A 12,453-nucleotide genomic window follows, 5' to 3' on the forward strand; every position below is an offset into this window, starting at 1 on the left:
ATCATTCAGTCGTCACAATCCGACCAAATTAATCTCACGAAGATTGTGCGAAATTCCAATCTAATTAATTCAGTTAATTCAATAAAATTATCGATACATGTGATAAAAAGCGTTTTTATAAAAAATGAGAATTTTCTCCATGCTCGTCGCAAGCTTTATTCAAAATTCATTACGCGATATAATTATTTGTCATTTGGTCAGCGGTAAGGTTTATAAGCTCGTAAATTAAATGCGTAATTCCAGGCTCGTAATATATTGCACAACAATCGTGTTAGAAAGTCACTTACTCGATAGCTGGCCATTTCGACCAGGCGAGGAAGGATTGTGCAATCGAGACGATGTACCAGTGCAGCTTGTAGTTGCATTAACGTTCGGGGATGCACCGGATGAGGACACTGTAATATCGTCTCTGGTGGCTCGTCGATCCGGCGGAGACGCAACTGCAATTCAACGAACAAATAAATTACCGCTAATGCAATATCAATGCAACATATACTAATGTACGCAACTTACATTTATTTTACTTTAATCGTTCTCATACAGAGAGGAAGGAATAGCATCGATTTTATATAATTTAGAGAATGAAACAGGTAACGCCGATTTGGTAATCGATAGAAAGGGGTTAATGTTAATCTTACATTTATCATACATTTAGAATTGGTATTTCTCGAAATTTCTGATGATCATAACGTTCTATGTTATTTCTACACAGTAAAAGATTGTTTCATGAAAATTTGAATCATGAAATATGTGAAATTTGCTTTTAAAAGCATTCGTAGCTTTAGTATTTTACTAGTGGTAAGAAACTAATGGTAATTATTAAAGTTTAATTTGTCAAAGTTGTCAAGAAAGTAAATAGGAGATTCGGGAGAATATTTAGAAAACTTACGAAGATAAATTTTTTAATAACACGAAAGCATTTGCCCATGGAAGGAAAAGAAAATGAAATTAAATAACGTTTTAAATCTCTCTTTTTCTCAAAAAAAAAAAGAAATGAAAGTGAGTCATACTGAATAGTCCGTGACAATCAAAATTATAATTAATTGGTAGTGAGATTATTTTCGTAGTGAACAAATGATGATTGATGAAATGTGAGAATAATTCTGCGGATCCCTTCGAGGGAGACAAAGCGCCAGGATAATTACTCTAATTAATTGATCAAACGACAGACGTGAAAACAACAGGTCCGCATGGTGGATGGTCGATGAAAGAGCTATTGATTTGTACTAGATGTCTGTGGACTACAAATTAGGCCTGCAGTTCAATCAATTGTGCTTGAATTACAATGTTATCGCGTTGCATCTGATGTCAGAGTTATAGACTGACAAATTTCTGACGTTGACTGAAATATGGGCGTTGAAAAATTGATTTCCAATACGATTTTTAAACGTTTCATGTACTCAATGGTTGAGCTTCAAAAAAGGAAGAAATGATCTTGCTGCGGTCCTTGAATTTCCATGTTTCAATTTTATTTTGATTTCAGTAAACACGAAGGAAGTTTCGAGAAAATATTGAACCATAAAATTGAAACGTAAAAATCATAGATAGCAGTAAAGCTTCCTTTACGTGTATTTCATTTACAACAGATGATATTTATCGTCGTTAAAAATGAATATCACTGGATTATAAATCAGTGAACGATAGCAGGATTAAACTGAGCTTCTCGCTTAAAATATTTTATCTATTGCGTTACAAGAATAAAGAAAGATTGAGATTTTATCATTTTCTTTGTATCATTTTTGTTCTCTTTCAATTTAAAATATTTAATCATTATTTTATAAACATCTGTATAACACAGCTGCTCTTCAAAAGATAAAAAAACGTAAAATTTTAAATATTTCAACGTATCTTGAAAAACGAGTGGAACACTGCACGATACATTTTAGGACAGCGTAATAACCTTTTAAATCATCGCGTGACATTTTAAAGAGTACCTATCTCACTGCACCAAATTTTATTTCATCGCACCTTTCGTTGTTTTACTAAATTTTACTAAATTTTTCAAACCCAGAGAAGATTCTGTTAGTCTTTCTATCGTAGTGTTTTACGATATTTGTAAAGTGTATATGATAATATCGCGAACAGTGTTTTGTTTATCACAGTTGATAGAGAAATTATCGAGTACTAAACATGTTGCAGCACAGAATTTTTCCTTTGCATTAATGATAAATCTATGCCTGTGCGTCGCACGTATTTTCTTCGACCGCACGCTGGTTAATAACAAAGAAAATTTATTTGCGCTATAAAAAAAATTGATCGCATCGATTATTTTTAACCCGATTATTTTTAGTGCCGGAGAAAAAGTTATCGTATCGCGCAGTGGTATCGCTTTACACTGTTACTTTACATTACGCTATCAATGAAATGAAATTCTAATATTTTCTAATAGCGACGTTATTAACGTATAGCGAATTAACAGTGTTATTTTTCCGGGTTCCCGTGTGGTTTGCCGTGGTCGATACCTAATCAACCTAAGTGTAACTATTTCGGTAAGAATAACTTGTATTATCGCTGTAATAACATCCACTTCGTTTCGAACTAATCATGATCATTTCCGTGAACTCATTTTATTTCTAACTTACGCCTTTTTTTCTCCGTTTTTCGATTAAAAATTTAAAAAAAAAAAAAGTCGAAGATCTGCTATATTAGATTGTTTCAGGTTACTTTACTGTTTTAAGAAATTTGAGCACTTGCAATTACATATAGCTGTAATAATATCCACAGTTCACATTGTAAACTAATTTTACTCATAACTTTAACAAGAAATTTTTGAAAGGAAGATAGAGGAAGTCGAAACTTTTCGAGGAAGTCGAAACTTTTTGAAAGGAAGATAGAGGAAGTCGAAACTTTTTGAGAGAGATGCTCTGCTATATTAGATTGTCTTAAGTTTTGTATTCAACGGAGGAGAAACAGAAAAAGATCGGAGAGTTAGGAAAGTTTGCAAGTTCGCAGTGATAATATCTGCCTGTCTAAAGTAAGCATATAGTGAACTTTAGATTGGAAACTTTAAACAAAATGTTATTAACAGAGTCCCCTTTCAGATTATTTTTCTAATTTAAAATTTCGTTTGTTCAAATACAGACGAATGACATTGTCAGTTTGTTTTATTGCTGATTTGCTTAAAGCGTAACATAAATAGAATTCGTAGGATTATATTCTTACATCTTCCTGTTATCGAAGATTAAAAAGGCACACAAATTACATCTTCTTCCTCATTCAAAAGGATAACTAACTTGTTACTAATACATACGTGCATACGTAATGAATAAAAAATTATAATAAATAAAATCGTATTAACTGAACTGCAAGTTTTTATGCAAATTCATATTACCATGAATAAAACGAATGAATCATTGCATGCATTATCTGCCTTTTCTCATTTTAAAACTCTCTATAAATGCACAAAAATCAATAATCTACTAACTATATTAGTATACGTATAATAGTAGTTTAAAATCACTATTCATTCTGTCTAAGTATATATTCACTTTCAAATTAATCGCAAATTTTGTCAACATACTCACATCGTGTCTTGCTATAGCGTTGACATGAAATATGAAATAGTTTCGTATAACACAATATACTATTGTATTATTAATCTAAACTGGTGTATATAAACCATAATCGGAACACTCGATTGAACCTGGCTAACATAGATTTGTCGAATGCATGAACTTCGATACCTATTCGTTGCTCGGTATAATCTTCATCGATTTAATTTTTCCGCGGCGGCCGATGCGAAACGCCCATTTCAATTTGCATCTCATGCAAGTCTATAAATTGAGTCGGATCGAAACTCTTTTCGACAGGAATACATACCTCGGTATAGCACTTTCGTGCGGCTTTCATCCGTCTCAGATTGGAATTTCCTGTACAAGGCCGTATCCGTTCATTAAATCAGCTCTTTCGAGATCGAACGGACAGGTCGAAATAACTCCGTGGTGTAACGAAATTTTTAAAATAGCTACCATCAATTATACGATTCTAGATTTATTCAGTTCATTCCTACCAGAGTATTGATAAATTTAAAAATAAGCTGGGAACGTCTATGATTTTTAGAACACTCTTCATTCAGTAGGTTCTAATATTTAATTCATAAGTTATTCTGACTTTAATATTTCGTTCAGATACTGTCCTTACAATCTCTTTTCAAAGTGAATTCTGAATTTCAAGCTAACGAATAACGAAAAGCTCCTTTTAAGGGAAAGTTTACAAAAGTTTGATTTAAGGATATCTCGTTCAATGTTTTCGAGAATTTTTTAAACGGACTTGCGTATATTATTTGCATTTCGTAAAAGTTTCAGCCTCATCACATTATCCTTACGTAATGAAAAATATATATCGCGTTACATGCTTCTAAAAAAAATTATAAGATTATTATTTATTAACATTAGTTAACCAAGAGTATTCTGCCGTTGTTTTCATTTTGGTAATAAAGAATGATGCAGAATTATGAAACGTTCTTTCGTCAAAACTTTTATTTTTCACTTTTTTTTTTCTTTCATAAAAAAGCCGCAAGATACTTAATTATCTTATAAAAGAGAACGGTAACAAGCCGTAATAAGCACTGTAAGTTATAATAAATATTACGTAGCTTCTGTTGTTTCAAAAAAATTATTCACTGGAAAGGAAGTAATTATACTTTTCTGCATCGTTCTTTCCTGCCATAAAAGAGACTACAGAATTTTCTCGCATGCCCAATTATCGATTATATTAAATACAAATACGTTATTATAATTACAATTTCTACAATTATAATTACAATTTGACGGAGGTAAAATCTGGTTCCTCTGAATATTTATCTTTGACCGCATTTCTGTTCATCCCCTGCTTCAGCATGTTCGAATCACCATACTAAATACATCTGAATCGTTCCCGCAGTGGCGACCAAGATATACTGCTTTTAAATTCGAACATATGGCTGAAAGGACACGATGGATCGCTCTCGACTTAAGCGACCAATAAATTGTCGTGTCAATTGGAAATCAACAAGGTTGAGTTTTCAAGCATGCCACGTTCAAATCCCGTGATTCATAGCTGCCAATAGCGGCTCGATGAATCGTCGCGAACCCACGCGAATTTTTTCTCACCGAAAACAGCACGAAAATATAATTATTATGCGGCACTATTTATCACATATCCTCGGCCAATGCGAATCAATGCACGCTCTTGGCTCTGACGTGGTACCATAATTAAAAACCATAATTTTATAATTTAGTAAAATTATAAAAAAGTAAATTCAGTAAAAATAATATAAGTGACTTAAACTTAGAAAAAAATTTGAAGGAACAATCACTGCAACATGGTTGGCATAATAAATTTAATTCGAAATTTGCTTCAAACGAATTTGTTCAATTTTTTTTTCTTTTTTTTTTTTTTCTTTAAATGAAAACTGTTGAAAGCAATAATTTAAAAAGAAAGAAAAAAGTCAAGAAAAGAAAGAAAAGAGATGTACAAATATTTTGGATCGAAATACAGTGTACAAATTCGATTATATTCGTTTCTATTAAACTCAACTTATTGTCAATTTCTTTAAATTTCAGCGTCTTAGGTTATATTCTTATAAAATAAAATTAGCTTAACGTCACTTGTTTCTATTATATTTAGGTTCAAAGAAAGAAATACAATAATACTGTTCGAAGTTTAATATAAGAACTTGTACACGAACGAAACAGTTTCCAGACATTCTGTCTGCTGAATGTTGGCTCTTCACTGCCACTTCACTTCCACTTTAAAACTAACCTCACGTTTCTTTGTAGCCGTTTTTTTTTCTTGTATATAATTCACTCCCGCTGCATTCTCTGCTCAAACCTTTACCTTATGAAATTGCAATTTTCCACGAGCGTTTACTTCCTCTATCGATCAATTGATTTTTACATGAAATTAAAATTTTCTTCACCAGATATATTATAAAAAATATTAACAACAGGGATACAAAGCTTCAAATAATAATCGGATTAGAGTCATCATTTTCGGTAATATTAATATACTCTCTTTTTTTCAAATTCTGCACACATAAAAAAAATTTTAATGTAAAATCTGAGTACGACAGTTGAAATACAAATGATTATTATGAAGAATTGGATTGCCATGTATCAATGATATTCTGCAGAGTTAATCTTACTATACATGTGTACATGCATTTTCTCATATTTCGTTGACAATTGAATCATTTAAGTTTCTAAAAATTAAACAAAAATTCTGAAATACTCATCAGTATCCTCGATGTACACAGTACGAGTATTTATAAGTCAGATATTCGAAATGTTTCTTGAACGAAAAATTCATGAAAAAAGAGAACGACCCTGTTTGAAAATGAACATATGACATTTCTTGAGTAAAAATTCTTCGTAATTTCTTAGTGATATCTCATTAACGATCTGTCATAAGTTTCCAACTGTCAATTGAAAGACACAAACGTTAACCAAAAATACGTATCATACGATACTAAATTTCCTTACAATCGAGAAGACTGAATTTTCGAAAGTGTGGCCTGAGTGAAAGAATGTTGTCAAACGTTGAACGAAAACACGCGTCCACGGTATTAAATAGTTTTCACGATGGAGAAAATTGAATTTTCGAAAGTGTGGTCTGAAAAGGGATCATGTCAAAAGACGCGATTTTAAAAAGTTTACCTCGGCACGTTGTAAAGTCTCGTTTGAAGTTCGTACGCCGACGCGGCACGTAGAACAAGTCGATGACGCGCACGTCGAAAACACTTCGCTCCTTGTATTATGCTAAACAATGCAACGATTCCGGCATGGCACGTTAATTAAACCGATATTACTGCTTTAACGGACAATCTAAATGAAAATGCGCTTCTTGTCACTGCGTGTACATTACGTAGAAATTGGACAAATGTCACTCTAGCTTCCGTGTTTAATATTTGCACGAATACAGTCATATTTACTCGATGGTAAATTACGCGAGACGCTGAGAATGTGAAAATTCTCGCGTTTCATTTATGGCGAATTTAAATAAATATATTTCTTTTACGTAGGTATTGCAATTCACGAAAAATAAATAGAATTTGATCAAAGGCAAAGGGATATAATAATACGAAAACACATTTAATTTTCACGCAGATGAGTCAGACACATAAAAATGAAAAAAGTGTTCAACGATAAAGCGAGATACAAACGAATAATTTCCGATCTTCAAATATTGCCTTTGCAATTTTATACTTATACGTTCCAATTTTGTAGAGGTATAATATAAATAATGTTCATTTAATAAAAAGTAATGACAATAGAACAACAAATAATTAAACAAGACAAACGACATTTAAACAACAGGAATTAACAAATAAACTCTTTTAACAACACAATTGATACTTTAACAGCTCTTTCTCAACGCTCTCACACGACTCGGTTTTTCAACTCGCTCGAATTTGCTATTTTCAAAAAGAAAATTGCTCCATGCCTGCGTTATGTTTCTTGCATCAAATTGAAATTTTATCGTATTTCTAAGATCAACAAACAGGCCATCTGTAATATTTAAACATAATTAAAATAATAACTACAGATTAATTACAATAACCGATACTACAATTTTTCTTCAAAATGAATCGCAAAATTCAAACACGAATCACGTCTCTACCTTTTGCATTCGTATACACGAATCGCGTCTGTACCTTTTACATACGTATACACGTATCGCGTGTATACGTATATAAAATGGTAATAAAATGAATTGAAAAACCCAATAATATGGTAATAAATTAGAATTGAATTGGGTGTGTTTTATGTGAAATATCAATAACGAATATTGAATCAATTTTGTTACTACATTCTCAAAAATATGAATTTGCGTAAAAATCCATAGTGTATTTGTAGTGTTTTTATTGAACTGTAAGAAGTACCATTTTCCTAAATTCCAATTAAAAAATAAATAATCTTGACAAGATCTTCGTAGTTGAAAGAAGAAATTATGTACCTAAAACAAACGACTAGTTATCATTAACATCGATTAAAATCGGAATAAAATTAGAAAAGTATATGTATATATTGAAAGTGAAATAACAATTTTGACGTTTGCTCGCATATGCAATTAATTCTAAACTTGTCAAACCAACTACTGATTAATTTCATACTCTTGCATAGTTTTATTTAACGCGATTTCATGGAAATTTCTGTTTGTCTGTTGGAGGAATTATAATGGAGTTCACAATTCTATCAATCAAACGTTGTGCAACATTGAACGCAAAGTTACGAATAGGAATTGTATCAGTTGTCACCTGGTATCCTCAGCCTTGCTGCTTCAACGAGATAGTTCCATAACGATGATCTTTCATCGTGGTGTGATTCACGAATGAAACTCGTCTAATAAAAGTTCTAATGAGAAACTTTTAGTATGTGACGGTTCAAACTAGTGTGAAGTTTCAGTTTGATCATGCAAAACCACGACATATTTGTTCGTTCGTAACATTCGAATCACTGAAATATTTGGAATATTTTTGTTACCTTCAGCTAATTTGAATTTTATTCACGTGTTTTTTTTATATATTTTATAACATAAATATATAATATTATAAACTTTAATGTTTATCAGAAGTATATACTTTTTACACTGTATTTAAAAATTATGTGGGAACTTCTTCTTTCTCTATTTTAAAGAAATTCTTTCCTAAAGTCTAAAGGATTTATCTCAACGATCGATAAATAATATAAATCATCAATTACTATTTTAAACGAAATAGTAGAGAATAATATTTAGCGAAATGTATTTTACGTGTTTTTTTCGCAGCTGCGAAAATTTATAACTTCATTAAAGAAATAATGTCATTAAGTCGAAATACGTGGCCAAAGAAGAATTTTGAAAATCTTAACTAGTACGTAACTTATAGCAAAACCTCCTTTATTCGAATATCTATACAGTAGAATACCTGCTAGTAACAAATGATTATTTCCAGTTATTGACAGACACATAATCTGATAATATAATGTTCGAATAAAGAACGCTTTACTGTAGTATAATTTCGTAATATTGTCCTATAAGTATAATATTACTTTTAATTTTCTATTTATTTTTCATTAACTTGTATATTTTGATAATTCCATAATTTACAGTATTATTGAGTCAACGTGACAACACACTTACGCGCAGTGTTTTCTCATGTGTCTGACTATAATATCCTATTCTCCTTTCAGAATCGATCTTGTCCTATAAATAATACACTTCTTTTTTTTTTTATACGGAATAAAAGAACAAAAAAAATGCTGAAAATTCAACGAGTTTGGACATATCGCCAAGATGATTGACTTTTCATCGACTGGTTGTCTACGAAAGCATATCTATCACAAGGTTTATTCTTACCCGTTACCCATCAACGCTTATTCAAGCACGACGAGTATGAACCAGCTGCACAACAGAACAATATTCCCATGCATCATTCCATCGAATTTAGTCCACGTTTCTTGCGTCTCAGGGGCAATTTCCCGCCGTGTTATGAAGATAAACTATTACATTCGGTAAATGGTATTTATTTTCGTTAAACTAAGTGAACTGACAATTGAAATAATATTAATCTACAGTTTATTAATATTATTATTAGTAGAAAATTAATTAAAAAATGTTTTATAAATTATTATTCATACGAGGGACCATTTTTCTTAGAAATTTTCTGTATATTTTATAAGTAAAAAAAAGAAGAATGACAAGTATTATTAAATTATTTACTTACGAATTAATAATGAAAATCAACATTGGTTTAAGATTAATCCCATGTTACATTGATGTGAGACTTATCAGCGTCGATAATAGCAGATATTACTTTTAAGTGGAAACGTGATTTAATCCCTAGTGGCCTTAACGAAAATTCTCAAACATTTTTCTTAACTTTTTAAAATGTCTCCTATCAATATCTATTTTTGCTTATTATTAAAAAGAACATATATCACGCAAGAAATAAGACAAGTCGAAATTTTTCGAGAAATTGCAACATCGATGAATGTTGATGAATCGTGAAAGAGAAAATGGAGGTATCAAAGAAGGAAAAGAAATAATCAACACTCAAGACAGATATAACGCAAAATGTACTGAGACAACAATCGTAAAACACAAAACGCTGCTTCGTTTGTGAAGCGAAATTTGCCAATGCATATATGCGTGACTCTCGAGTCGCAGAGCATTATAGGAGGTTAATAAAAGTGCCGTCCATCGTATTTTAGCGTGAATATACGAAGTCACGCAGTAAAAGATAATTTACAGGTGATACGTTAGGCTTTATTACCTTGCCTTCGTGCACCTATGGACAAACCACGCTCCATAGGTCACCGAATGAACTTAACTAATTACGCCTCTACTCTATCTAACTTTTAACTGACCCCAATAACGTGGCATTCCCGTTTTAATCACCTGCAAACTAATTTCGATCAGTTTTAATGTAAAACTGTTTAAAATCCCGCAGTTGGCAGACTCTATTAATACGAATGTAATTAACAGAATGGATCGTCGTTTAGAATTTTCTTTTGTAGATGTTCCTTTTTATTTAGTCTTTTCCCTGCGCTTCCTTCAGGTTTAAAAACACAAATTCGAATTACGTTCACAGCAAAAGAATGTAAAGTTATAATTTTTAGTTGATAAAAAATTTAACTGAAGTTATCTTTGCTAATTTCTTCCTTGTACTCTTTTAGAATTATTTAGATGAAATTCGTATTTTGATCAAACATTCACTGGAAATGTCACAATTTTTATATTGCTAGTTACTGTACTGAGAAAATGATACGTAAAAGAGGTTCCAGAGTTTCAATTCGTTTCCAAAAGTTTGAAAATTAACAGGATCTTTTCGTCTATTCAATTTAAAGATTCGACAGGATGGAAAAAATAAAGGGTGAAAATTGTAAATTCGTTTAGTTACATTTAACTTTCTATTCAAACTATTTTACACCCCGTCGTTCTAAAAATGATATCAAGAAAACTATATGATGCTTTTGAGGACATAAATTAATAATATCTTAAAAATCTTCGTGAAGATGTAATTCCTTTTATAAAACAGAAAAGAGCCAAAATTTGGAAAGTTTCGTCCTAAATTCGAACTTAATGTTTCTAAACAAAAAGGAATAACAGACATCTGAATAAAAATCTTCGTTTGTACGTTGAACGAAGGTAATTTTCTTTTATCAAAAGAAAATAGCTTGTCGGAAATTTAATTTACAAAGGAAATCGCATTCGATAGTTGAAACCATAGGGCAGAGATCAAAATGCAAATTTGATTATTCATCAATGGGCAATTATATATACATATATGTGCGTAGAGAAACCGGGCACAGAAACTGAATCAGTATTGTGGCGAATTACTATTAATCTTCTGTATAATAACCATAATCGTCTCGCATCCTGAAGTTGAATAGCAATCACTTTGCCAAATAATATTGAATAACGTTTCCATCAATTATACATCTGAATGCATCGACGAGTAACAAGATCAACGTACCAATAACGGCACGACATGCGATTAACGCGAGGCATAATTAATATTCTAGCAATTATGGTAGTACTTGACTACATACACATTTTTGCATATTTCAGATTTATTAGATTTATTAGATTTATGTAATGAGAAATATAATTCGCAAATGGAAGGATATATATATCTAATACATTCTACTTAATTATCATTTATAAGATCAATGAAATTTGTAAAAATTTTTGTAAAATTAATACCAATTTTATTAATTATATTTAACTATATTGTTAACTGTATTAATTATATTTAACTATATTGTTAACTGTATTAATTATATTTAACTATATTGTTAACTGTGTTAGTTATATTTAACTATATTGTTAACTGTATTAATTATATTTAACTATATTGTTAACTATATTAATTATATTTAACTATATTATCAACTGTATTAATTATATTCTATACTATACTATATTTATTATATTATAATTGTTTGATTATATGATTTACGAATTGTTTCTTTTCTTTCCTCCATCATTTCGTTACTTTATTAAACATAAAAGTACAATCTACTTACCAACAAGTAACTATTACGAACAATGATATTTAATAATAATATAAGATTTTAATATTCTCCCAATTGAAAATTTAAAAGTACAGGTCGGTATTCGCAAGACGTGGACGACGTTCTTTACTTTTGACTTTTTGCTTAATATATTCGTATTTATTAAAATGTTTTATACGAATCTCAGGCTTGCAGAAAATTATTATTACAATTTTGGTTTTATCGACGCAATTTAGACGGCAAATAACGTTAGATAATTAGAATATACGTGTCTAGGATCTAGGTCTTAGGATCTCAGGTTGTGTAGTATACTTGGTTTCAGATAAAAAGATATTAATTTTAGATTTAAAAATTACTATTTGCAAATCAATGAGAGTCTTTCATCTTGCAGCGATGATTCCGAAATATTCTGTAAAATTTTAGCTTCAAAGAAATTGAAACATAAAACTAAAAGTCACGTTCACATACCACAAAAAAT

General features: G+C 30.7%; 1 protein-coding gene across 7 annotated transcripts in view; it reads right to left on the reverse strand.

Annotated features, from left to right (window-relative positions):
- The window catches only part of LOC122534909 (calcium/calmodulin-dependent 3',5'-cyclic nucleotide phosphodiesterase 1-like), a 271,807-nt gene that overhangs the window by 29,415 nt on the left and 229,939 nt on the right, over nucleotides 1–12,453 (reverse strand). For all 7 annotated transcript variants that reach the window (XM_043665980.1, XM_043665979.1, XM_043665977.1 and 4 more), the window contains one exon: nucleotides 288–440. In XM_043665980.1, coding sequence (XP_043521915.1) covers nucleotides 288–440 — 153 coding nt within the window. The remainder of the gene's footprint in view (nucleotides 1–287; nucleotides 441–12,453) is intronic.

The sequence above is a fragment of the Frieseomelitta varia genome, unplaced genomic scaffold (assembly GCF_011392965.1).
Source record: "Frieseomelitta varia isolate USP_RPSP 00005682 unplaced genomic scaffold, Fvar_1.2 scaffold_648, whole genome shotgun sequence".
NCBI lineage: Eukaryota > Metazoa > Arthropoda > Insecta > Hymenoptera > Apidae > Frieseomelitta > Frieseomelitta varia.